This window comes from Protobothrops mucrosquamatus, unplaced genomic scaffold (assembly GCF_001527695.2).
Source record: "Protobothrops mucrosquamatus isolate PMUCROS unplaced genomic scaffold, P.Mucros_1.0 scaffold180, whole genome shotgun sequence".
Lineage (NCBI taxonomy): Eukaryota > Metazoa > Chordata > Lepidosauria > Squamata > Viperidae > Protobothrops > Protobothrops mucrosquamatus.
In genome coordinates, this window is record NW_015386539.1 from 373,689 (window position 1) to 400,853 (window position 27,165).

General features: G+C 43.9%; 4 protein-coding genes across 5 annotated transcripts; 1 reads left to right on the forward strand and 3 right to left on the reverse strand.

Annotated features, from left to right (window-relative positions):
• Positions 1-2,914: 2,914 nt before the first annotated feature.
• On the reverse strand, positions 2,915-6,886 carry GTF2H3 (general transcription factor IIH subunit 3). Of its 2 annotated transcripts, XM_015813641.1 has the most exons (13): positions 6,855-6,886; positions 6,124-6,203; positions 5,853-5,959; positions 5,481-5,626; positions 5,329-5,391; positions 4,952-4,981; positions 4,813-4,841; positions 4,654-4,728; positions 4,485-4,538; positions 4,190-4,258; positions 3,826-3,961; positions 3,690-3,726; positions 2,915-3,247 (listed from the first exon to the last, which is right to left on the reverse strand). In XM_015813641.1, the coding sequence occupies exons 1-13, from the start codon at positions 6,862-6,864 to the stop codon at positions 3,178-3,180; spliced, it is 906 nt and encodes a 301-aa protein (XP_015669127.1). In that variant the 5' UTR covers positions 6,865-6,886; the 3' UTR covers positions 2,915-3,177. The 2 variants fall into 2 exon arrangements, with proteins under 2 accessions (XP_015669127.1, XP_015669128.1); XM_015813642.1 differs by lacking the exons at positions 5,329-5,391; positions 5,853-5,959; positions 6,124-6,203; positions 6,855-6,886 and having other exon boundaries at positions 4,952-5,116; positions 5,481-5,509.
• A 120-nt stretch (positions 6,887-7,006) lies between these two features.
• EIF2B1 (eukaryotic translation initiation factor 2B subunit alpha) lies at positions 7,007-11,367 on the forward strand. The gene is made up of 9 exons (XM_015813644.1): positions 7,007-7,067; positions 7,601-7,702; positions 7,993-8,129; positions 8,522-8,638; positions 8,997-9,109; positions 9,503-9,571; positions 9,926-10,001; positions 10,640-10,765; positions 11,017-11,367. The coding sequence occupies exons 1-9, from the start codon at positions 7,055-7,057 to the stop codon at positions 11,170-11,172; spliced, it is 909 nt and encodes a 302-aa protein (XP_015669130.1). The 5' UTR covers positions 7,007-7,054; the 3' UTR covers positions 11,173-11,367.
• A 180-nt stretch (positions 11,368-11,547) lies between these two features.
• On the reverse strand, positions 11,548-19,185 carry DDX55 (DEAD-box helicase 55). Its single transcript, XM_015813643.1, has 14 exons — positions 19,077-19,185; positions 18,150-18,200; positions 17,970-18,056; positions 17,695-17,786; positions 17,546-17,608; positions 17,120-17,269; positions 16,586-16,775; positions 15,645-15,727; positions 15,375-15,506; positions 14,984-15,076; positions 14,674-14,788; positions 14,061-14,229; positions 12,887-13,179; positions 11,548-11,988 (listed from the first exon to the last, which is right to left on the reverse strand). Exons 1-14 carry the CDS (start codon positions 19,182-19,184, stop codon positions 11,836-11,838), a joined length of 1,779 nt encoding a protein of 592 aa, XP_015669129.1. The 5' UTR covers position 19,185; the 3' UTR covers positions 11,548-11,835.
• A 2,331-nt stretch (positions 19,186-21,516) lies between these two features.
• Positions 21,517-26,946, reverse strand: TMED2 (transmembrane p24 trafficking protein 2). The gene is made up of 4 exons (XM_015813645.2): positions 26,735-26,946; positions 24,687-24,879; positions 22,602-22,709; positions 21,517-21,780 (listed from the first exon to the last, which is right to left on the reverse strand). The coding sequence occupies exons 1-4, from the start codon at positions 26,912-26,914 to the stop codon at positions 21,656-21,658; spliced, it is 606 nt and encodes a 201-aa protein (XP_015669131.1). The 5' UTR covers positions 26,915-26,946; the 3' UTR covers positions 21,517-21,655.
• Positions 26,947-27,165: the final 219 nt, after the last annotated feature.

Below are 27,165 nucleotides of genomic sequence, written 5' to 3' on the forward strand. Positions count from 1 at the left end.
CCCGAGAATTCTGGGAGTTGAAGTCCACATGCCTTCGACTGGCTAAGGTGGAGAAACGCTGCTCCAGATAGACCGGATGACAGTTCCCATCAGCCACAGCAGTGAAAATTAATTGTTTAACTCCAACCCAATCTGTGTTTCCTCCTTCCCAATCACTCTTGCTGCTTAGCAATAACAGCCCAAAAACAGCAGCCAAGCAAACAGATTTGCTTATAAGTAGCTCCCAGAGATAATATAGAATGCGAAATAAGGCTAGAATAAATTACATTTGCATTCCATTCTGGATTTCTGATCGCATCACAGAAATTGCTGTGTCTGCTGTCACAGACCAAAGCTCAGTTGGAATGCCTCGCAAGGGGTAAACGAACCCTTAATTCATTTGTGTTGGTCTACATCTCAGTGTAACCATGGAACAAAAGCACAGCCACATACAGAAACTCATCCTTGGCATAGCCAATTCAAGACAGTATTGAAAAAAATATTTCCTGTGCCATGATAATAATAATGATGCTAAAAACAATTCATGTACAGCACAGCTGCAGCTATAACTGAATACCTGGGATGCAAAATGAAGAAGAAGGCAAAAGGTGCACCACCAAAATGGAAGATCAGGCTGGAAAATAAGATTAGCAAGCTGACATCAGAGGCAAGTAAGCTTCAACAGATGAAAAAAAGGGGGGGAGGAGGAGAAACAGAAGAACCAGAAGATTAAAGAAGACCTCATTAAAAAAAAAATCACTTAGAAACAAAAAAGATTGACGAAGCACTGAAAATAATAAAGCAGCAAATAACAGCTAAAGCCAAGATTAGCAGATATGAAGCTCAAATTGCATATTTTAGGCAGAATCTCCAATGCTAGACGTCTCCAGGCATTAGGGAGACAAGGTAATGATGAAGCTGGACATCTTTGGAGCTTTGTTGTAAAAATATTAAGGGTCACTAGTCTCACGCCCTTAGTCAATGTTTAGCTGATGCCCAGCGTGTGGGAATTAATCCAGCGGCCGTCAAGCGATAAACCAGGATATCCTTTTCCCTGGGTCTCTGACTGAAAACAAGCTCTTTTCCCATCTGCCAGTGGATCACTCCAAGCCCAGCCATTTCAAGAGAAGCATCTATTTTCTGCCCCCTTCCAAGATTTTCGCACCATAGGGCTTCGGTGGCTCAATTAACACTGGGCAAAAATGGCCATCGGCGGGGATCCCAAAATCTCTTTGATGTTTTTATATAAGCATGATTCTTTCTATTCCTTTTGCCTTGCAGATCTCTTGATGGCCCCTCAGCAAGTGAAGAACAGGATTATCAAAGAACAGAAGGAATTAGCCAAGGTAAGGTGACCCGTTTCACTGCCGGGAATTTCAAAGATTCAGTCTGCCACTTATGACCAGCAAAAATGAGAAATATCAACTTTATTATTAACCTGTGTGCCACACACTGGTTAGCTGGTGGCAACAGATTTGAGGCTGGCAACATTTTGTTAATGTTTTTCAACAACCAGAGATACACCAGCAACAGTTGACAAAAGATGGTGACTCAGAGATGGATGGTTGTCTATTTACATCTTGTGCTAAATGTCCCACTTCTTTTATCTACAGCAATGTTTCTCAACTTTGGAAACTTTTAAGAAGTGTGGACGTCAACTCCCAGAATTCTCCAGCCAGCCACCTCTGATTCTTGAGGTCTAGACTATAATAGTCAACCTTTCTGTTTACCTGAAGCAGGAGATCCTTGCTTGATGGTACAGCGTCTTGCAATTCTTCCCCTCGTCTTTCCTTCTTCCACAGAGGGTAAAGAATCTGGAACAGCAGAAACGTAGCCGGCTGCGAGAACTTGAGGAGGAGAAAAGACAGTTTTGCCTGCTCATGGTCAAGAAATTGGCACCCAGGGTGACATTCAAGAGAGGATCGTCCACGGTCACGGAAAGAGATTCCAGGAGATTGCGGTCCAGTGTCCAGCCTTCTCCTCTGCGATCTAGTGAGAGCAGCTGGAGGAATCTAGACCCCAGGCTGCGTGCTAGATCGGACACCACCTTCTTCACCACTGCAGGCCAAAGGTTTCCTACATCTTGTTCTCCTAAAATAGCCCAAGTAAGTTTTGACTTTTAAATGATTACCGCTTAAAAGAAGTAAGGCTGGGCTCACGCATTGCACTCAGCCATTACCTTTCCTGTTGGTTTGGCATTGAATTGTGTTTGCCGCCAACTGTGGTTTGTAGTCCATGCTTTACCACTCAGTGAGCTGCATAAGCAGGTCGTATGATATTAACGGAAACCATGGAACGGGAGTAAGAGAGGCTGGGTTGATGTAATACACAAGATCCGAACTCAACAAGCTACATAGCTAGTCCGTGATTTACAACTATTCCTTTAGCGGCTGCTCAGTCACAACAGCACTGAAAAAATTGACGCACAGCCATTCCTTGCTCTTACAACCGTTGCAGCCTTCACATGATCAAAATTTTAGGCTCTTAGCAACTGACATTTAAGACAGCTGCCGTGTCCTGGAGTCACATGATCACAAATTTGGTTTTAAAAAAAAAGGTTTTGGAGTGAGGCGCACATTTGAGCATGGCCCATTCTATGTAATGTTGCATTCTAGAAAACAGTGAACTCAGGAATCAGGTTGTGTAAATTGTGCTCTTCTTAACCAACAGAGCGCCAGATGTTCTTCACCAGATGTTCCACCAACCTACAGATACAAATCTCCGCAAGGCGAGAATTTGCAGTCAAGAACCAAGACGTTTCCTGCCTGTCCTGGGCCACACAGAGCTGCCATGCAGAAACGAATTAACATCTGAAATTGAAAACTAAACCCTATGTCAATCCACCACAATTTTAACTTAAATAAAAGGGGCTTTGTTTGGAATTAAGGTGTCAAGCCTTAAACCACTTTGATTCCTCTACCTATGATACCGGAAATGAGTTTTACATACCAACTTTATTTCCTTCTTCTCTGATTTCAGGCGTTAGTTTAAACCAGTGGCAGAAAGACTTCAATTTTGTAACACTTTAGTACAGAAATAGCGTCCTGGACAATGTATGCACTGGCTTGAAACTTTTAGCCCTTTGTTGATCATTCCAAAATACATTTTGGTTTCTGGCGCTCCGTTTTTTTTAGTTTTATAGTTACAGTCTGGGAGACAGACTTCCCACACAGAGGGCAAGGGAAATCCACAATGCAGCTACATCGAGACTTTCAATTTCTTTTTCTTAGGCTTCATGACAGCCGGCAGCGAAATCTTGAAAGCGGTTCTGGAATAAAATTGAACAGTAATTCAAAAATGGCTCTGCATAAGGACTTGATGCCTTCTGTCTGCTCCAACAAGCAATTTAAAAAAATCAGCATTTAGGAATTGCTAGGGTCACACTATAACAACTGACCCAATCAGCACATATTTGTTTATTTCTACAACAAAACGTGAAACACACCCAACAAATTTCTGCAAAAAAATATTGGGCAGCTGGTGGGCATTGCAAGAAGGAAGGAAAGGAAGGGCAAGGTAGACATAAGGGATGATAAAAATCAAGAGACAAGAAACAATAGGAAAAATAGTGAATCGGGACAAAGATTTCTCCTAACACAGTTTATACAATTTTGTATCCATTCAGACGAACTTTGCTTTCATTTTGAAATAGCGATTTCAGAATCAGCAGTGTTTGATCAATTGCAAAAGGATTTCTCAAGGATACTTACTCACAAGTGGTACAGATTGGACTGAAGCTGCAGAATACTGTAAAAAAGGTTTTAAAAAAATAAGAATAACACTTTCAGAACAGCTTTTAAGATCAGACAGATCAAGCCCAAGCCCAAAGAAAGTCTAAACGCTTACTCGACAAACACACTGAGCAGACATAGCCAATTTCAATAAGATTCCTGTGGCAGAAGCAGGCAGCACGGTAATCCACGTGAACAGGCGGTGGGAGGATCAGCTGGGATCTCTGATCTTGATCAGGCAGATAAACCCACTGCAATTTTTAAAAGACAAAAAATTATTAAGACAAAAAATTTATAGGAGAAGAACTATATTATAGACTATATGGTAGTCAAAAATCCAGAGCGATAGCTCCTTTTCTGACTGACAAATTTTATTAAAAGGTATCAGCTTAAACCCTGACGTTAAAGGTTTGGTAGAATTTACCCAGATTTCTAAACCAAACAGGCTGAAGCAAAGTGGCTAGAAAAACAGAACTCACCAGCAAATACTGCAGAAGCGAAGGCTTGTATGGAATTTTCAAGTAGATCCCGCCAGTGATATCACATGCCTAGAAAGTAGGACAGCAGCAAACAACACCCACACCAAAGACCAAAAGTATATCTGGGGCTCACTGGTGGAGCTTCTGCTTCGCTTGCACTATTCCAGGGTGAAGGAGTAAACCCTGGTGACATTGAGGGGGAAGTAAAACTCTTACAGGAAGGACCATAAAGGAAAAAAGTTCCGTTCATCCACAAGATCTAATAAACGAGGAAGAACAAAAACGAACATCGTACCTGTTGCAAAAGTCCTGAATCCGAGTCCAACACACAGGCATCAATTAAAATACTCTAAGGAGAAAAAAAGGAGACAGAATTAGGGTCCTCTAAAGAGAAAGCACTATAGTATTAATGCGAGTAAGGTGCTGATGGAGCTACAGATCTTGTAGTAAATTCTGATCATTACCCGTTTCTGGGCTGCAAAGATAACATTCATGAAGTTCATATATTGTAATGTGCTGTCTTCAGCAGCTTTGATGACCTGGAAAAGAAATGGGAACTTCTTGATTTAGATGTCATACTTCGCAGAAGCTATTTGACTTCAAGATATGGAAGGAAACCTTACCAAAATCCTGGACTTTATTTCCTGGCTGGCTACATATTGAACAAGAGGTGGAAAAAAACAGAAAAGAAACATTTAGTGGAGCTTGGGTGAATGCTTTACAATAATAAGACTGACGCATAGATAACACCAGACTACGTACTTTTAATCTCTCTTGTTACTCTGTGAATATCTGAAGCACAAGACATTCAGGAATCATTGGAATTGTATTTCAGAACATAAAAAAATATATAGTTACAACAAGAGGATTTGAACAGGTATACTTCATTAATGGACTGCTTGCCTTCATACAGGAATTAAGAACAGGCTGAAAAAGAATAAAAACAGTCCTGGATAAAATGGCAGGAATAAGATCAGCAGTTCTTCAAAGTCAATACAATTTAAGAGAAGGTTGGAAAAGAAGATAAGCTCAGACAGGTGATTGCTTAACGTCTTGAGACTCAACGTGTGTGTGTGTGTATACAGAAATGCAAAGTCATTTTTGAGAAACGTTGACTTTTGTAAAAAAAAAAAGGATACAGCAAAGTGCTTTAGCAAGAGATCCAGCCAGCAAAGTTTCTGTCTGTTGCCCCTTTACTTCAGCTACGATCACAAAGGAATAAAAATTAAGTAGCATATAATAGAAATAAGAAACACCAAAGCTATGCAATGAATCAGTTGGCTTCTCTTACTATTGGTCAGCAGGTCCTTTATCTCCTCTGCAATGGTTTCGTTTATGGTGGATAATAATTCATATTTTCCATCTTTACTACCAGAAACATTTGATTCTCCAAAGAGATCGACAACTGCCCAGTGTTTTCCAGGATACAGGAAACGGCTGAGAGAAGAGAAAATAAAATTATGTTAACCATTTAGGGAGTTCAATCACTCAAACTACCACAAAATATCTATCATTTTCCATTTCATAAAAAAAATATAACAAAAGATCCTTTACACCACAATTCATTTTTTTAAATCTCTTGTACAATTCTTTACTAGGCATCAGCAGCTTATCTTCCAATTAAAAGAGCCCCTGGAGCAACAATCAACAGGAGACAGAATACCTTTCTTGTATATGACTGGCTATCACAGCAAGTTTGTTGTTGCGGTTCATAAATAAGTGTGAGTTTCCCAACACCATGGTCGCATCGAGGCATTTTGATAATGTAAGCTGTGAGAAGGAGAAATATTATTTAAAACCTAGAAACTTCCAAATCAGAATCAAACATGCATAAAATTTCAAGCCATATTTATCCAAAAGAAAATCATTTAGAAATAATTAATTTTTTTAAACAAAGGATAGTACCTGAATAACTTATGCCAGGGATGCCTTACCTCTGAGCCCAACAAGGCTTGCTTGCCCCACCAAATAGGGTTAATATCAACGACAATGACTAGGAGATTCACTTCCTCATCTAGACAAGAAAATAAAGCACAGAATTCAGAAGGTGAGACTGTATCTGCCATCCATTCCTTCATTTTATACAGAGTCAGACATCTCAAGCAGCTGCTGCGAATATCCAGAGGTTGAAAGCCACTATTCCCAACTCTGCTGGAGACTGGATGTTGTCCTTGACCAACCAGCAGCAAACTGTTTTAACTAAAGCAAGGGGTCTTCAAACTTGGCCCTTTTATGACTTGTGGACTTCAACTCCCAGAATTCCTCTTCCTGCTTTCCCCATAACCACCACCCTGTGAGGTGGGCTGAGCTGGGCTGAGAGAGGAGGACAGGCTCAAAGTCACCCAAGCTGCCTAAGACATGAAAGCATCCTGTGGCAGGGAGTTCCACCTGGCACGTGGGAATGAAAGGCCTCATTCTTTATTCCTTAAGTGACATTTGCATTGAAAGGAGACCTAGGGTTGGTGATGGCGGGGGGGGGAGGGAAACGGGTGTAGTGGGTGTGAAACCACTCTGCACATGCTCAGAGGCAGCCAACGCTTCAGAATAAAACCCAGTCTCTCCAACCAAGGAATTCAGAGGCCTGAGACTCGCCTCGGAGTCGGGAAAGGCGGAGGAATTCCACCCAACCCCGAATTTAAATCCAGAATTCAGACCCCAAACTCACCCGCGCTCATAGCGGCGCAGTCCGGTCGCCTGAGAGTGACGTCACGAGCGCCCTGGCGCACCCTTCTTGGCGTCCCCCGCTCGTGTTCTTGCGGCTGGCAGCGAGTGCGAACGGGAAAGGCTTCCGGTGGGGTCGCGCGGCGCGGCGCCGAAGGTTCCGGGGAGGCGCCCTGGTCGCCCGAAGCGTTTTCTTTCTCCACCATGAACGAGGCGGGTGAGCGGAGGGGCGAAGGGGGAGCCCCAAAACGGGGACCGTTTTTGAAGTCTGGTTTGGAACTGGATCCTTTCTGGCGCGCCTGGGGGAGTCCCTCGCGCCGGGAACGGGAGAAAAGAGGGAGGGAAGCTGAATGGCTGCAGAGGACAACAGAAACCGAAGCTGGAAGTTAAACAGGTCGAGCCTTGACAGGTGGAAATATCAGGTTTCCTGCCCTGTGAGGTCTCTGCTAGTCTGGTGGGCGTTGTGGGAAGAGTTTCCTTTCCGATCAGAAATCTATTGCCATCACGTTTCTTTAGTATTGTAAAATCCATGTCAATTCCTAATTATTTTAATTATTTATCTTTATAGAGTCTATCTATCTATCTATCTATCTATCTATCTATATGAGAGGGTGTGGAATAAATGCAAAATATTCCATTTGGAAGAGTCTCACAAATGCAGAATATTATAGTCTGTAAAATGCGAAATGAGCACTTTTGTAAGTTTCAGGATTTCTAAATTAATTTATTTTTTGTGTTCCACCTCTGCAGAGCTAGTCGATGCTTTTAACACCCAGATGAGACAGGATCCAGATGTTGCCTCTGCAGTGGCTGCCATCCGGGTCTTATTGGAATTCTTGAAGAGGGACAAAGGCACGTAATATCTTGGCATTGCACAAACTGAGCAGCCGGCAGAAATAAATTAAATCACAGGCTGGTGGAATTAAGCCTGGAATTTACTTACAAATCCCAGGGTGATTTGCAGCAGAGCAGCCCGTTACAAAATAAGTAGTAATAGATAATACAAAGAGTTCACATTCTAAGATACTTTATCATAAGGCTTCCCTGCTTCCTGCCTTAATTTTTAATTTTATACTCTCAAGATGAAGTCTGTAAAAACTGAAGCCCATGCAGCAGCTTTTTTAATCTTTTTATTCCCTCAGGTGAGACCATCCAAGGACTGAGAGCCAATCTAAAACAGGCTATAGAAACACTCTCTAGCGTTGATTCCTCGGTGGCCATTTCCTCTGGAGGAGAGCTTTTCTTAAGATTCATCAGTCTCACTTCTTTAGAAAACCCGGTGAGTTTTAACTCAGCTCTTTAATATAAATATTGGCCACTCAGCTTCCAAATTTTATGTTTTAAAAAATGCTGAACGTGGCTATAAGAACAGTAGAACTTACTCCAACACAGTAGATCTGTCCTGAGTAATTTAGAAACCATTCAAAATGTCAGGGATTGATCTTGGTGAATGTAAATGTTGAAGGGCTCCTGAGCTTGTACAGAAAGCTTTTGTTTTTACGTGTTATGATGCAGAGTAAGTTTCTAGGCATTTGGGATGAGGGATAAGAGGATGTGTGAATTCATACGCTGGGTAAAGATGCTAAAGATGGTACCCAAGATATGTTTTGACTTGTTTCTTTAATCTTCTGTATCATTCTTTCAACTTCGCCGCTTTCCGTTTTTTCCCAGGACTATTCCAAATGCAAAGAAATCATGATCGAAAGAGGGGAGGTTTTTCTTAAGCGAATCTCTCTTTCCAGGAAGAAAATCGCCACGCTTTGTCACACGTTTGTGAAAGATGGTGGCGTAAGTAACACTGTTACGTTTATTATAATCATAGCTTGTTTTCTTCCTTCATGCTCTTCAGTAATACAAAAAAGGAATCCAGTGTGTCTTGGACCATCAATTTTTTTTTAAATCTGTCACGTTATTTCTTTACCAAAGCCGTGGAGGGATGATTTTTTTGAAGGAGAGAAGCTACAAAAATATACTGGAATAAATACCTGTTATTTAGCAAGACAGTGCTGTGGGATGTAATATTTTAACTCTTCTACCTATATTTCTCCGACTTGTCCCATTGAATGAGAGGCTTTGCCCTCATCAGAGAGAGGCTGGGGAACTGATGCCATAAACTGAAAAAACAATATTTGGATTGTCTTTCCAGATAATATTGACACACGCTTACTCAAAAGTGGTACTTCGAGTCTTGGCAGCAGCTATACAGGCCAAGAAACGTTTTAGCGTCTATGTCACGGAATCACAGCCGGATCGAGCAGGGCAAGTAAAGCAAAAACATTTTCCTCTGTTGCTAGAAAATGTAGAAATGTTTTTTCTCTTGGGGATGTTGTTATGAACGGGCTTGTTTTCAATTTAAGGTGCAATGCCCAATAGGGACATTTATGTTGGGGTGATTTTGTGGGTGAACCCTTAGCCTCTGATTTTTGAACAATCTGCCAGGTCGATGGCTTTCCTTTTGTGAAATGAATAAAAGGTGTTTTAAAAATAGGAGCAACAAAGGGTCTTTCCGTTTCAAACGTGCTTAATCAACCGTTCTGTTCAATAAAAAAAAATATGTTTTTTTCCCCTGGAAGGTAGAATACTATAGGATCAAGGTGTACTGTTTCTTATTAAACGGACAGGTTTAATATGCATGCCTTAACATTAACACAGGCAGAAGATGGCAGAAGCCCTCAAGAATCTTGGAATTCCTGCCACCATAATTCTAGATGCTGCTGTTGGGTAAGTCTACTGGGTTAATATTGCTACTTTCAAAGCACTTTTGAATGGTGGAGTTCCAAAGCAAAATGAGATAAAAGCATTTAGAGAGAATATTGATCGGGGAATTTATAACATAAGAGCGATGTAGTACACACACAGGAAAAACGGCCTGGCTCACACAGAGCAATTGTGTCTGTCAAAATGCACTGCAACAAAACCAACGCGTTATTGTAATACTGTACAGAGTACATTTCATGTGCAAGTACAGCCGTAACAGCTTGGCCATTACGGTCGTGACAGTCATAAAGCATCCTTGCCAAAGGAGCTGGACAAAGAACCGTAGGGCCAGCCGTGTTTTTCTGTCTCTCTTCATAGATACATCATGGAAAGGATAGATTTGGTGATTGTGGGGGCTGAAGGAGTGGTCGAAAACGGAGGGATCATCAACAAGGTGAAGAGTGTTTGTAAATTATGCGGTCACTCCCAAATGATTCACGTGGGTCCCTTTCTCTCTCGTTTGGGCTTAGCACAGACTTTCAGCCTCTGAGGATGAAGGCGGTCCCGATGATCGCTTCCTTAAAAGCCCTTGTAATTCATCCTTCCTTCCTTGTCTGAAAAGGGTTTATTTATTTAGTTTGTATCTTGCCTTTTATTATTCTTACAAATAACTCTCCAGCAGATCTTCCTTCTCCACTTTTCCCCACAACAACCTTGTGAGATGGGTTGAGTTGAGAGAGAGAGAGAGAGACTGGCCCAAAGTCACCCAGCTGGCTTTCATGCCTAAGGCGGGACTAGAACTCTCCGTCTCCTGGTGATGAGCCCAAAGTCATCCGGCTGGCTTTCATGCCTAAGGCGGGACTAGAACTCACCGTCTCCTGGTGATGAGCCCAAAGTCATCCGGCTGGCTTTCATGCCTAAGGCGGGACTAGAACTCACCGTCTCCTGGTGATGGGTCCAAGTTCATCCGGCCGGCTTTCAAGCCTAAGGCGGGACTAGAACTCCCATCTTCCACTTCTGAAATTGCTGCTTTTTGTGTATGTCCTAAACACCGCACCTCTTCCCCTGCCCCGTGCCTGATGTCTCCTTCAGATTGGGACCAACCAAATGGCCGTCTGTGCCAAAGCGCAGAACAAACCTTTTTACGTGGTGGCCGAGAGTTTCAAGTTCGTAAGGCTCTTCCCTCTGAACCAGCAGGACGTCCCGGATAAATTTAAGGTAAGGGGGAAAAGCCTGCTTCCTGGATGGAGCAGAACCTGTAGCTGGATGGAAAAGTGGACCTTTTCGCCATCTCAAAATTGGCACAGGTTTCTCCAGTGCCATTGTTAACTTCGGTCGCTAAACGAACGGTTGTAAGGTGAGAACTGCCTGTACTGCAGAGACAGGAGGGTGGGGGTCAGCTCAAGAACCTCACTGAAGCTGCCTCTCTCCATAAGGGTAACCCAGGTTTTTTCTTTCGTTCCTCTCAGTACAAAGCAGACACCTTGAAGACCCAAAAGGCCCTGGTGGTTGAGCATCCTTGGATCGATTACACCTCCCCGTCTCTGATCACGCTGCTGTTTACGGATCTCGGGGTCTTGACCCCTTCGGCTGTGAGCGACGAACTGATTAAACTCTACTTGTAAAGGGCCTCCCTGAACCTGTGGATTACAAGCAGTTAATGCAAAATAAGCAGGGAACTTTTTCCTGGTCATTTTGCCCCCTTTGTTTTGCGGATTTTTATTTTATTTTTTTAAAAAATTCATCTGTACAAAAAAAAAAAAAGCTCACTGTGCCGACCGTAATGTAAATTATTGGAATAAATTCGCTCGAAGAAAAACCAAGGTTTCATCATATATTTTCTGCTCCACCTGCTGACTTGAGATATGCTGCAGTAGCACGTAGCTCAAAATGTATCCTCCAAAAAGTTAAGATGGCAGCAAAGTCAAAGGTTGGATCCATTTAATTTACATGCAAGTTAAAAAAAAAAAATAGCTCCCTCTCTGGGGAACATTCTTGCTTAGGTTTCATCGCTTTTTAGACCTGCAGCTTTTAACGGCAGAGGCTAAATCATGTCCCCAAGTCATTGGCTTCCATTGAAAGCAGACAATAACTGAATTAGACAGGCTGATCCTCCAATTCTTTCTGCAGAGTTGGCTTGCAAGGCCTCCAGTGGGGAGAAGAGGGGGAGCAGCTTGGGGAAACCCAATTTTGCATGGAGAAATCCGGAAAGTGAAGGAATTCAGCACTACTTGCAAAAGGGTCCGTATCAGTGAGACGAGAAACGTTCAGATTTTCACTTCATATTTTTATCCTTCTGAGTCTGAGCCACTTCCTCCTTCCCTACTGCCCAACAACGTCTTCTCAAACTCCTTCTCGCTGATTTTACCCCTTTTCAGCTTTTTCAAAAGCCGGGTGTCGTTCAGAAGCTCCTCCATATCTTCGTTGTCTGGGTCAGAACCCTGGAGAGAGGTTTTTAAAAACAGAAAACAAGGCTTAAAATCAGAAAGGCTTGTCATGAGTTTTGCTTTCCTTAAAAGTGCAGGTAGCTTTTGCTGCTCCTCCTAATAGTTCTTTGGGCCTCCCTTTCTGCCTGTTCTGACAGTCCATCAATACTGGAGTGCAAAAATTATCTTAAGCCATTGTTTCAGGGGGGTTACTGGTTTTGTGTCTGGAGCCATTTCAGCATGGTTTACAAACTGACTGGAGTTAATTGCCAATAGGAGAGAATTTTCGTAGCTCAAGGTTGAACTATGGGGTCCTCTGAGCTGGACTGTTTTCTTAGAGACCTTTCATGACCCAACTAGGCAACATTATCAGTGCTACTAGGGAGTGGGGTTTGTGGCGAGGACTGTTGAGGTCCTTGGTGCTCTCTGAGCTTGGTGGTTTTCTTGCAGACATTTCGTGACCCAGCTAGTTAACATCATCAGTGCTGGAAGGGAGCAGGGTTTGATCTTTGTTTATATACTAGTGGCTCGTCCTGCCAAGGTTGTGGGAATAGTCTTGGTGGTTCCTTGATTAGGCTGTGGTTTACTGTTTGATGGTTTGTCTGAGTTGGTAGTTAATTAATGATATTCTTCAGCCCAAACTCAATGAATTGGCTTAATGTGATGTCCCAGTCCCTCCGGAGTCAATAAAAATGGGGGTTCCTCCTGCTCTAGCGCCCCTAACCTTGTCCTCTAAGACAGAGGTCCCCAACCTTTGGGGCACCAGGGACCGGATGCGGCTTTGCTTGTTTGTGCAGATCGGTTGCTGGCATGCTGTGGCCTGGTACTGGTCCACGGACCGGGTTTGGGTACCCCTGCTCTAAGACATTTTAGCTCACTTGCAGGAAACAAAGAACTTCCTGCCCAAACTCACCTCCTCCCTTTTCCTTTTCGCCACCAATTTCCTTTTCTTCTCCTTCTTCGCTTTCTGCTTGGACCAAGCTTGATTTCGGGGCATCTTCCTCCCCACTCTGCGGACCGGACCCTCTTCCTTCCACTGCTCCAACAGCTTCTGCCTCTGCCTTTCCCTGTTCTTGTCTTTGAACGCGATCGAGTCCGTGTCAATGTCGACGGGGGCAAAGTCCGAGAGGTCCTTGCCTCTCAGCTCCGGCATCTTTGGCATCCTCAAGAGGGCAAAACCTCGGGCTAGGCTGGCAAAGTCCAGATCTGTTAAAAAGGGACACAGACTGGTGGGTCTCGGCACCTGACCCCAAAGCAGAGACCCGGGGCCATTTCAGATGCCCTAATGAAGCAGCTGGTGACGGCTGAAAGCTACAATTTGAGCGCAACATAGAAGAGACCACAGTGGGTGGCTGGGTAGCCAGGCCAAGTGGGCTTTCCCCAGTCATCGGAGAGGAGCAATTAGAAGGGTTTTTTTTTTTTGTTTCTAACTATTCTGGTTTTTGTTTGTGTGTCTCAGTTTGACCTGGTTGAAAACCATGTGGTGGAAATGTGACAGGAGAACAGAAGAGAATTCTTGGCTATAAACTCCAGGAAAATGTTTAGGGATCTTACCTAGTATTGGGTATGGAATCTCTCTCTCTCTCTCTCTCACACACACACACAAACACACAACACATACACACACACACACAGAGATCATCAGACATTGAAAAGGACAAATAGCAAGAAATGTTTTATATAATCAAGAAACCAGGCCAACAAACAAGAGATTTCTTGGCTATAAACTTCAAGAAAATGTTTAGGGATCTTACCTAGTATTGGGTATGGAATATCTCTCTCTCTCTCTCTCTCTCTCTCTCTCTCACACACACACACACACACACACACACACTGTTAGAGATAATCAGACATTGAAAAGGACAAATAGCAAGACATGTTTTTTTAATATATAATCAAGAAACCAGGCCAACAAAACAGGAGTGTCCGAAACCAACATGAAGGGCCAGAGAAAATCATCTAAGAACTGGAATGGCTTACAAATAAATGCTGGAAATGCTAATAGGCAGGTTATCCTATGTGGTGTAAAAAAAACTACTCAAAAATAATAGGAAAAAATGGATAGTGTTTTAAATAAACAAACGTACCTTTTATTCGGAAGATCAGGTTGCACTCGTGTTTGGCATAGGCTTGGACGCAGGACACGAAGGCCTTCATCCCTTTTTCGTACATGGCTCTGTCAGCCAGGTTTAGCGACTTCAGCTTAGGTAGGACATCCGTGACGTTCCTCTGCGGTTTCAGTTCCTCCATGGGGCACTAATTGAAGATTTTGTTTTTAGCTAATTCAAAACTCTCACCAGGAGACGGCAAATTCTAGTCCTGTCTTAGGCATGAAAGCCAACTGGGTGGCTTTGGACCAGTCACCTCACAGTCAAACCCACCTGACAGGGTTGTTGTGAGGAAAAAGAAGTATGTTTGTATGCTATTTATAAAGTAATAAAGGCAGGATAAAAATATAATGAATAAATTCTGTTTTTATTATTATTTCTATGAGACTATGAACAGGGCCCACCTTACCTCTTTAGAAAAAAAAAAGCCATTTCATTAGACATAAACAATAAGAATACTAAAGGACACCCACCACCTATAATTCATTCATTCATTTCCAATATTCAGATTTTCCCTATCCCCAAGCCGATTCGCTATTTCCTAGTTTTGGATCAAAATAGAAAAGAGAGAGAGACACACACACACCCTCACCTTTTGGTTAATGGCTAGGAAAGTGATGTACGCTTCTTCCATAGGAAGCAAGAAGACAAGCGCGCTGCCCAGGTGGCCGATACGGGCGGTGCGGCCACAGCGATGCACGAAGGCGCTGCAGAAAAACGAGAGAAAACCTGCAATTAGGCAAGGAGAAGCTTTTAAGCGGTTCACGCTCTGTTTAAATAAGCAGGGAATCCTCCTAATTGAAATAGGTTACCCCTGAGCAGTAAGGTAATCCTGCTGTTCTTTTGTGGCAGCGCTAGCGTGCTGCCCTGTGCTGCTTTTAAAGAGAGGGGAAAGGGGCTACCTTGCACTGCTCGGTGGGTCATATTGCAAAACCCAGTTCACCTCCGGGATGTCTATGCCACGGGCCATCACGTCGGTACAAACCAGGATGCCGCTGGGACATTTGAGAAGGAAGACAAAATGTTTAAAGGGGAAGGAGACCAAGGTTACAGCCACTAACATTGCTTAATTTTTTTTTTTTGAAGCACAACAGGATTTTGCATTAAACTAGCCGTAATAATTACCATTACATTTCATTTATCCCGTCTTGCTTACATTATAATTAGCTCAAGGTGGCAAACATACTTAATACACCTTCCTCGTCCTTCACCCCCCCCCCCCAATGCACACCGATACATTCGCTCTCTTCTTGCGACTGGCGGCTTTGGCCATTGCAAAAAATGTTTCTCTACCTTGGAAGTTTCCGGAACTCTGTAAAGATCCTATTCCTCTTGTGTTTCATCTTTCCATGGATGCACATAATTTTCACATTCTTAATCAAAGACTCCAAAGCCTTCCCATAATATTCCACACAAGCACAGGTACTAAAATTGGAAACAAAGAGCTAGGTTAAAAAAAATAAAGAAGCATTTTTAATTCTATGTAGCCTATATAAGCCGCAATCTGAGGAACAGGAAAAGTATCCATGCTAAGCCTCCATCATGACATCCCTTTTATCCTACCTGAAAAAGACAAGATGCTTTTCTGGTTTGTGTTGACGAAGGAAGTGAACCAGCTGGTTAAATTTCTCGTCCGCCTTGCAGGTCTAAATGTATAAAGTCAGGTACAATTTAGCCCATAGTATTCATAGAAAGAGAGGCAGAACATAGCCATTTGTTGAATATCTCCTCAAAATCCTTTAAAGGGTAAATCTTCTTTTCCCTTCAGCTCTCAAAACAAACAAACAAACAAGGCATTTGATTCTTCTCCACTGCTCCCAGTAGACTACATGCTTTTCATCTACTTTATAAATTGAGATTCAGGCACTTATTTGTTTCTTGGTTCATTAAATTTATTTGCCCCCTGTCTCGCCATGGGGCTGCTCTTGACAGCGTGCAACAGTAAAAAGGAAGACATGAAAAGAGGATAAACAGAAATAAAACAATAGATCAATAAAATAAACGATGAAATAAAACACAACGAGAATACAGCCCTCAACTTACAACAGTTCGTTCAGTGACCGTTTGAAGTTACAGCAACACTGAAAAAAGTGATTTATGACCATTTTTCACACTTAGGACCGTTGCAGAATCCCCAAGGCCATGTGATCAAAATTCAGACGCTCGGCAACTGACTCATATTTATGACGGTGGCAGTGTCACGCGATCACATTTTACGACTTTCTGAGAAGAAAAGTCAACGAGGAAGCCAGATTCACTTAAACAACCGTGTTATTAACGGCGACAGCGATTCACTAAACTACTCTGACAAGAAATGAGGCAAAATTCACTTAACAAATGGCTCACTTAAAAACAGATATTTTGTGCTCCAGTGTGGTCGTAACTTGAGGGCTACCTGTACATCAATATGATCAACAAAAAGTATCTTGCCCGACACCAGGATCAAAGAGATCTGGCGCCATTCCCCCCTTAAAAGCCACTCCGGAAAAGAGAACTGGCCTCACCATGTAATAATTCTGGAGCCGAGTGGGAGTCTTCTGGGTGTTACTTGCTGCCATTCCCTTCTCCTTCACTGAGATACGGACGGGGTTTCGGAGTCCCGCTCTCACTAAGTTCTCCACTTCCTGGGTCTGAGTTGCAGAGAAGAGACCTGTCCGTCTCTGCTTGGGCAGAAAATCCAGGATAGTATTCAAACTGCAGGCAAATACAATTCACGGTGTCAGAAGCACTCTGTTCGCACAAAGGCTAAAGGCTAGATCCCCTAGGCCAAAGGTTTTCACATTTTCTCAGGCTGCAGAAGTTGTGAGTTAAAGAAATAAAAGTACTCCTAAATCCATTACTGAGACACAAAGCTCCAATGATATATAATTTTTCCACCTATCCCGGGGAAGGCAGTCTCAAACATCAAGCCCTAGACAGTTCAGCAGCGGTTGCAAAATATAATCCACGGAAGCTGGAGCAAAGCAATTTTGAGAAAGGAAAAATCAAATCAATCGACCCAGTTTATAATGATGACAAAACAAACAAATACAGTTTACCTTGCTTCGAACCCCATGTCCAGCAGTCGATCTGCTTCATCCAAGACCAAAATATCAAGAGATTTTACAGCCTTGGCCAAATCCAGCCCCTCGGATTTCCTCCTGAACATGTCCTCCAACCGACCTGGGGTGGCTACCAGGATGTTTCCGCTGTTCAGGAAAGAAAAAGAAGACCTGCAGGTTGAGAAGGGTACTTGGAACAGTTTACATCCTACAACAATATCTTTAACATCTTCAAACCATAATATCTGTCTGTCTGACTATTTTAGATCCTTGGTAAGGACTAAATAGGGGGATAAAAATGCCAAATCTAGTCTATTAACTCCTGGCTCACTGTGCAAGCAATAATAAATTAATATCCTGCCTGACTCCCAGTGACTCTGGATGGCAACAGTCTTACAGTCGTGACTCCAGCATTTAACTCACCCTCGTTCTTTGAATCTTTCTACATCTTCCATGGGATTTTTCCCACCAATCAAAAGGCACTGACTGGAAAAAAAAAAGAAAGAAGAAGCAACATCTTAATAAAAACAAACTAGGCCACCCTGCTTTCCTAACCACCAGATGTGACTTACCTAAACTGTGGGTAATATTTAATGAAATGGGAGATCACCTCATCTATTTGGATAGCAAGCTCTCTGGTGGGAGTGATGATAAGCGCGCCAATCTAAAATGGCAAGCCACAAAAACAGAATTATCATCAATACAGCTTCAGCAAGACGTTACTCTGCCTTTCACAAAACGTACACCCGAAAACAATACTCAATATTTCTTAAGTAGCAACAGAATGGCAGTTAGAAAAGTTGGATTCCCAATTATCCTGCTAGATCTTAAACAGAAATGAACTCACCTGCATTTTTTTAAGCTTTTCTTCACGCCGGAGGAGTATTTCTATGATGGGAATGACAAATGCGAGCGTTTTTCCACTGCCGGTTACCTGAGGCAACGAAAAATAGAAATATCCAAGAGGTTCCTGAATGGCTCAAAGAAGAAAATCATGGCTAAAACAATTTTTTAAAAATTTACTCACTGCTTCAGCTGCCACATCTTTATTGGTCATAAATAAAGGGATGGTTGCACTCTGTTGAAGAAGCAAGAGGAGAGATTATGAGGGACCATAAATGCTTTGAAAGAAATGCATCAGAGGAACGATATGGAAACGGAGGTTTCTAGTTTTTGTCTAAAAGGATCAAGCATAGGAAGAGCCCAAAGGCTTGGCCAAACCACATCAGGATGAATTGAACCAAGGCTTCTATCTGAAAATACCCTTGGAGATTTTTTTATATCCTTCTTGAACTGGATATAAATGTCAGATTCTGGCTATTTTTATTTTAGATTTTAACTCAAATTGTTTATTTTGCTTTTTCAGCTCTAGTACAGCAGCCGGAACTGTAATGCTCAAGTTGGGTGGACGCATATACCCTTCAAATAAATCAGTGTTTCTCAACTTTGGCAAATCAAAGATGTGTGGACTTCAACTCCCAGAATTCCCCACCTAGCATGTATGGACTTCTACTTCCAGAATTCCCCATGCTGGCTGGGCAATTCTGGCAATGGGTTCAAATAACAAGATTTTACTCATTCATTCAATCAATTTCCATGGCGGCCCAACTCAACATGTGACTCTTGGCGGCTTACCTAAAATCTAAAATGTTTAAACAATTAAAATATTTTGAAAGACCTTAAAACAATAAAAGCATCCACAAAGATGATTATTTGTGCTCTTTTTTAGGATTTATGTTTGTTTATGTTTTGTTGAATTTATTGTGCTACAGGTTGCATGGAAGAGCTTGGGTGGCTTTCCCGCTTAACCCAAATAGGCAGCAGATCCTCAGCCCTCCTCCTCCTCCAAGCGGGTCGGCATCCAATCCCATCCGCACGCGGGGTTGGGAACGATGGGAGCTGGAGTGCCGCCTGGGGGGGGAGCGGAAAGGGCCAGGGCGGCCCCGCTCCCTACCTGCACGGGCGTCATGTGAGAGAAGCGCAGCTCCCGCAAGGCCTGCAGGACGCCCGGGCTGAGCTCCACGGGCAGCGATTCCCACGTCCCTTCGGTCACTTGCTCCATCTTGCGCCCTCCCGCCCCGGATTTCTTTGCCGGAAATCCTGTCCGACCTCATGGAGGTCCCCCGCACGGCGCGCGTCCTCACTTCCGGGCTCCGACCGGGAAACACGGCCGGCGTGAATTGGGTTCCGCGCCTGCGCACTTCCCTCCTGATGGAGCGGTAGGCGGAGAAGAATGTAGAAGAGCGGAGTTGGAAGGGACCCGGAAGGTCTTCTAGTCCAGCCCTCTGCTCCAGCAGGAAGGCCTCTACCGCTCTAGACTGGCCAATCTCTTCTTGAAAACCTCCAGGGATGGACACCCCAAAGGTGCTTTTTTCAAAAATCTCCAACGATGGAGCACCCACAACCTCTGGAGGATCAGTCTTTCCTGAACTTTGGCAGAGCTGTTCTACTTTTCTCCACCTTGTTAGAAAAATAGGGTGTTTGGGAGCATCTGCCCAGGGTCTTGGGGTGCAGGGAAAGACTTCTCGGCTCCTCAAAGAAAGGCCAAATATTGCAGTCAAACGCTCTAAGGAATACTGGGGCAGCTCTTCCTTTATCATGGAAAAATACAGTCAAGATTTCTCACAAAAGATTTAATTCTTCTGGGAAGGAAGACCTTTGAATTCCCCGATTTCAGGAAGAGTTTTTCTGTGGGTACATTTCCCTAAAATTATGCTGGCCCCCTCTCAACTGATGCCCTTTGCATGAGGTGAGGTGTGAATTCTGTGGGGTGCACTTGTTTAAATACTAAATTAATGAGCTCCATTGACTTCTAATGGTGTCTTCAATTTACAACGCTTTCTGTTAAAGCCATCCATTTCCCCATCATACAATCCTCCAGATGTTCCTCTCCCCTGCCCCATTACACGTCTATTTGAAATAACACGTCCCTTTAAGGTATAAAATAAAATAAATCAACAATGCAAAAAAACAAAATGATTATTGAAAGTGTAAGATAAGCACCAGGCTCACCAATTTTTTTTTTTAAGAAGGTGTTTATTTAATTGAATATGGCCAAATTTCAAACATTTTTAAATGCACATTTTTCTACTCTGAGCTCCACTGATCTCATATTAGGGTTGGCATACAATGGTTGCACTGAAGTTGGCAAAGAAACGCTCTTAAAAGTCTTCACCTCTGGCTGAAAAGATTACTGGAACCAGAAAAACTTGTAACGAATTTTAATTAAATTAAATTTGGTACAAAACTCTTTTATGCAGTACTGACAGAAGGCCCTCCCGCTTTGAAAAGAACCCACTCCCGCCCCACTCCCCAAATTATAACCAATATACATCAGTCCAATATACATCAGCCACCACATAATCTTGGACCAGGCCCACCCCGACAGATAGACGTGGCGATTGTTAATTCCATCATCCGGATAAGTAAGAAAGGGGGGGGAAAAAACACAACTCAATTCTATAAAAACTTATGTCGATGCGTGAAGAGAGAACAAGCAGAAAATAGACGAATTCAGGCCAAATTCAGAACAACGATGCCTTTCTTGAGAGAGGCTCCTGTGTCTGTAAGAGCAGGGCAGCGAAGAAAAGCTTGAGAGAAAATTTATGGAATTGCAGTCGTAACTTGAAAATCTGCACCGGTTCAGTGTGCAAATAGCCTCTGGGGAAGATTCAGCAACAGAGGAAAGTGGCATCTTTCTGTCTCATTTCTGTTTCGGTCAAGGAAAAAGTCATCCCCCTCTGAGGTTGCCCTGACCAAGTGGCCCAAGGCTGCAAAGCAATATAGAAACCTTCTCCCCCTCTGCTCCCTAAGGTGGAAACCGTGAGTTCAGAAAGCATGACCTGTTCCTGCCATAGAACTACAGAGAGGACCAGTTCTGGAAGTATCAACAGTGAGGGGAAGACGTTGAATCCCCAGCTACAATTGCCAACTCCCAGGTTTGAAAGCAAAGGCCATGTGGAACTGGGTTATCCTTGCTTCTCCAACTTAAATCTCAAGGAACAAATCGGTGGAACCACCCTAAAGATATTGGGGATTTTACAGAGGCCACTTAAGAGTATCCTAACTACACCCGTTCCTAGTTGGTGTATGTTTGAACAGTACAGGACCGCGTTCATTTCTTCTTCGGCATAGTGCCCTTTGGGAGAAGCACTGCTAGGAGTGGGGCACACCAGAACTGTTCTCCTACAGTGAAAGTAGAGTGGAAACCCGCTGGTCGAGTTAGAGAATCTTCCCCACAGGTCTGTAACGTTATTATGAAAAGGCCCTGCACCATTTCTCCTAGACAAAATGTCAGCAACTTGCTACAAAACAAAATCTTCCAATTTCAGAAAATAACTCGCGGCAGGTATCCCCTCATATAAAACAAAAACAAATCCAGAATTAAGCTAAGAAGACCTTAAACTTAAAAAGCTTTATAGTTCGGGATGCAGGGATAAAGAAAACTACGTGATTTTTGCAACGAAATTGTGTTTGGTAAAAGAGTGAACAGAGTCTGGGATCACCAGAAAGGGGGCTGGGAGCCAAGTTTGATTAAACCACTCTCCGGACTTCAAAAAACCTCTTCAGATAGTAGATCTGTCCCAGTGTCATGGCAACTAGTACAAGGGCTTCGAAGAACGACCAGAGGACTACTCTGCTATTTGTGTTGTCGTTAACTGGTGAAGAAACCAAGAAGAAAATACAAAATTAGCACATGGAAACTACAGAACATCTGAAGAATACAGAACTACAGAACTACAGGAACCTCACATTCTTAGCTCACGAATGGAGTCTCTACTCCATATTTAGGAATCTTTTTGGGGGGTAGAACCAGCCATGCAGGTATTTCTAGAAATCTTGCAAACCAAGCCTAGAAATGTTTGGAACACCTAGCAAGTTTCTGCTACCAGTAAGTATTTATTAGATTTTTATCCCACTTTTATTACTTTGTAAGTTACTCAAGGCAGCAAACATATCTAATTCTACTTCCTCCTCGTCTTTCCCCAACAACAACAATCCTGTGAGGTGGATTGGGCTGAGAGAAAGTGCCCGGCCCAAAGTCATCCAGCTGGCTTTCATGGCTAAGGCGGGACCAGAGCTTACTGTCTCCTAGTGATTGGCTCAAAGTCACCCTGTCAACTTTCAGGTCTAAGGCAGGACTAGAACTCACCACCTCCTGGTTTCTAGGCCAGCACTTTAACTTTTACATTAAACTGTCTCTCTTAAATGGCTTAAGATTTTTGTGGCTGTGGTTAATCAAAAGCCACACTGACCACTCCCATTCAGTGCAGTAGCCCGGCCTCCTCCCCTCTTTCAGAACATCACTTCCCTCCTGCAGGCAGTTGCAAGATCAGGTTTCTTCTCTTCCTCTTCTGCCAGCCTGCTCACTCACCTGTGCGGAATGCCGTTGTTGCCAAGGGCTAAGAGACCAATTGTTGAAGACAAAATCGGACACTAGAAAGAAAACAGAACCACCCAGCAAACAAAGGCTACTTACTCGCTCGATGTACCCTTTCGCGCACTTCCATGTATTCCTGTTCGTGTTTGACAGCTGTCATGGCCACTGCTAATTCGTTAATCATCTCTTCTAGCTTGTTCTGATGAGCTGCGGAGGAATTACACAACCTCACATTTGTGTCAAAAAGACTAGACTCCAGCTGCAATGATGAAGCAATCTGACATGTCCATGGCTAGCAAATATACGAGCACTTAAAATAAAGCCCCCAAACTGGCTAGCTAGCTTTTCATTCTAAATCCCATCCAAACTGTATATGGTCCAAGGAGGGCAAAATCCTTATTATCTCTGTATTTCAGGCGCTGGCATGGGTTAATGTGCTATGCAAGAAAGGAGGAATTCTTCCTAGATAGGAAGAAAACCAATCATACCATGAAAGAGAAACCACCAAACTTACACAAAACACATCAAGGCCACGACAACTGTGTAAGCACAGAGGCATTGTTAGTAGAACTGGATTTACAGTGACTTCAAACATGCTAACACTTCACAGGTAATGCGTTTCACGGCTCAAGGCCGCTTCGGCAGAAAATATTCCAGTTGTGATCTCTTCCCTTATCAGAGTACTCAGCCTAGCAAACCAATTAGGGAGCACCACAAAGCAAGTGCAGAATTACTGAGTTTGGAAAGAGGCCCAACTTGCCGTCTCCTCTGGCCTTTTGTGGGAAATCCAGAGCACAAGCAACTGGATAATGGCAGGGGGGCAACGGTAACAAAAGGGCCGTGCAAAGGGGGGGGGAGAGAGAGAGAGAGAAGTTGAAGTTTATTGTATTTATATCCCGCCCTTCTCCTGGTGGACTCAGGGCGGCTTACAGCCAGTTAAAAAACAGAACAATTGGTAACATCTCTCTGTTTTGAGACAAGGGGGATAAAAATCATGAAGTGCTTCTTTGGTACACAACACGCGGGCCTTTCCATCTGAGCACGACAACCCCTGGATCAGCAATATGTTAGCAAGGAGCCTCGTATCCCATACATAAAGCTCCACACGGCTGTTAACAGATTAGGAGAAGCAAACCAGAGGAATTAACGGAATTTCTTCAAGGAAGAACACATACCATCCCAGGTGTCTCCACCACCTAAGGAAAAGCAAAAGAGGTGAGCAGGAGAGACAGTCAAAAGGAAGGACGCCGTCCCTCAACAACGGGGGGGCCATTTCAGCACGGCCCTCTTTCCGACAGACATAAAAAGGAATTGCCAACTCTTACCGCTGGCTGGCCCTCCCATTGGATTAACTACTTCCCCAAAAGGGAAAGTAGGAGCATCACAGGAAGGGCTCCATCGGGTTCTCTGAGAATCAAGCACAAATGATACTCGATACACGATAGGGAAATGAGGATGTGCTTTGCCTCAGCATGGAAGCAAAGGCTTACATCCCATTTTCAAATCACATTTCTCTGATCAAGAGGCAGGAAGAAAAAAAGAAAGGCATGGAGCTGGCAACCACAGAATAGTCTGGTAAAGAGGATTGGGAATCTAAGAGATAAGAAAGTACTTAGAACTAGAATGGTAAAGAATGAGTAACTTGAAAAATGGGCTATTCACTCCAATAATCTAGGGGGAAAAAGTCCATCAAGGACTGGTAAGAGATAGGAAAGAGCTGGGGTAAGGTTGAGACTGCCAAGTATATCCATAGAAACAACAGTATGAAGGCCACATAAAGAGATAAAAGTCCCCGGGATGCAAAACTTCAGCCACCAGTCCAGAGTTTAGAACAATTTTTTTCAGTCTGGCACCCCTTTCCTACATAGCCCTTCATTCTATCTGGAGTTTAGAAGAGACGAAAGTGGACACAGCTAGAATGAAAAGGATGTTTGGATGGCAGAAAATTCACAAAAATGAAATCTACACAAGATCCATCACATTTGAGACTGCCAGAAAATGACTTGGAACGTTCAAATCAGAAACCATTTTCCTGGAAAAATCCCATTACGGTATAAAGAGAAGTCCTGATGCTGTTCTCAGAACATTTCAGTCCCCAAAGAGAGAACAGAATTGATGAAACACATAATGTTGGGAGGAGTTAACGCAGCAAGTAGGCAAATTTGTGGGAGCGTCTGGTCTCACCTTCTGTCTCCATGTCCTGTCCCTTGGGAGCTTCCCCAATGTCAATAGTGAACATCACTATCTTGGGAGTCATGGTGGACATTTTGTTGCTGAAGCAGAACTTGTACGTTCCGTCCATGTGGGCCGCAAAGGTGTATTTTCCACTGGATTCTCTGTCGCCTTTGTGAATGCCCTTGTTATCAGGGCCCGTGATCTGGAAGTGAGGAGGAAGGCGAATGGTTACTGTTCATCTGCATCCAAACGAATGAAGCTTATTTCTGAAAGTTACGAAACTTATGTAGGAAACATGGCAAGTGTCAAATAACACAGTATATATTTCAATAATCTACAGGTAGTCCTCGACTTACAACCACAATGGAGCCCAACATTTCTGTTGTCATTTGCTAAATGAGTCTTGCCCCATTTTACGACCTTTCTTGCCACAGTTGTTAAGGGAATCACCGCAGTTGATCGATTAGTAATCTGGATATTAAGTGAATCTCTGACTCGGTTGGTCAGAAAAGGTGATCACATGACCTTGGGACATAGCAACGGTCATAAATAAGAACCAGTTGCCAAGCGTCTGAATTTTGATCACATGATCACGGGGATGCTGCAAAGGTCCTTAACTGTGAAAAAACGGTCATAAGTCACATTTTTCAGTCCTGTTGTAACTTTGAATGGTCACTAAATGAACTGTTGTAAGTCCAGGACAACCTGTATTTCAAAGAGAGCCAATTGGGTAGAATTTCAAGGTATGAAAATGTAGTATTGTTCTTATCTGGATCTTATCAAAATCAAACCAGGCATCTAGTTTTCACAGTAGCCAACCAGAGGAATATTAGAATACAACTAACATCAAAACTTTATTATGCTCAAGAGACTTAAACAAAAGATCTACAAATTAAAAAACCAGTAAAATGATCCCTCCTAACAATGTGTCACTGTTTTGTGTCACTTTAACCAGGAAACATTACAACCCCTACAACTGTCCTAACTAATCGGTCAGCGATTTCCCACTACATTTATTCAATTAAGCACCGATCCAGATAACTCCAAAGAACAATTATTTACATTTAAAAAAAAAAAGTCCAACGAGCTCATACAGGGCCAATGCTATTCTCCAATCTTTTCTAAATACACACACCCAACACCTCCCAGAGTTTCCTATCATGTAAAACCAACAATTGCTAGAAATTCAAAAGCTCTGCTAAGAAGTGACAAATATGAGTTGACGAATTATCGTTTGGTGGCCCCTCATCCCTCCCTACCTCCTCACCCCCAATTACTTCTAGCCCATTTTTGTTATTCTCTGGCCTTCTGTTCTTCGCCACTACGTCCAGCAATGCTATTAGGAAACACAGGTGTGGTCCTCAACTTACAACATTTCACTTAGCGGTCGTTCTAAGTTACAGGCACTGAGAAAGGGACTGGTACAAGCGTTGCAGCGTCCCCGTGGTCAGGTGATCAAATTGAGAGGCTTTGGCAACCGGCATGTACTTACAACGGTCGCAGCGTCCTGAGGAATCACGGGATCCCCTTTCGCAACCTTCTGACAAGCAAAGAGGATGGGGAAGCCGGATTCACTTCACAAGCGTGGCAACAAAGGTCGTAAAAGGGGACAAAGCTCCCTTAACAACGCTCTCGCTTAGCAACGTAAATGTTGGGCTCCCTTGTGGCCATAAGTCGAGGACTACCTATTAAATGGAGGCACTATTGCCCTATTGCCACGGACTCTGCAGCTTCCCCTTCTTCACAAGCCAGGGGAAGGTTTCATCCCCTTGAAGCGGCTCCGCCGCCTCTTTCAAGCAGCCCTGCGAGTCCGTTTCCCGGCGTAGAACCTCCAGCTGCCGAGCTACTCTACCCCAGTCCAGAAAGAAAAACCCGCCTCGGGACTCCCTTCTCCCCCTCCTAAACGTGGGGCGAGGCGAAGAAAACCTCCCCCCGTAACCCTCCCAGGCGGCCAAGGCGCAGAGGCCGAGGCGTGGGAGGCCGGCACTCTGCACGCGCTCAGAGGCGCCCTGGCCTTTTCCCCACACACCCGCAGCCCGGCTTTCCCGCGGACTCGCCTCGACGTCGATGTCGAGGAAGCCGCCCTCGGCCACCTCGAAGATGAGCCCCATCTTGGTGCCTGACGGGACCCGCTCGAGGAAGCACTCCTCGGCGTGCGCGTCGATGCTGACGAAGTAGCCGGCCGCCGGGGCCCAGAGCGCGGCCAGCAGCGCCAGCACGGCCCGCACCGGCGACATGGCGGCGGGGGGGAGCGAGCGAGGCGGGCCACGTGAGGGACGGAGCCGAGGACGACGCGAGCCGGGCCGCTGCCAACCAGCCAGGGGAACAGGCGGCGACGGAGGGGCGCTTCCGGCCCTGGCCACGCCCCTTCCGGTGCACGGGGCCGCTCCTCATAGGCCCGGGACGAGCCCGCTGCCACGTACAAGTCTGGACGCAGCGCCGCTGGGCTGGGGGGAGGGGAAGGCGGGCCTAGAGGAGTGAGGCGTGC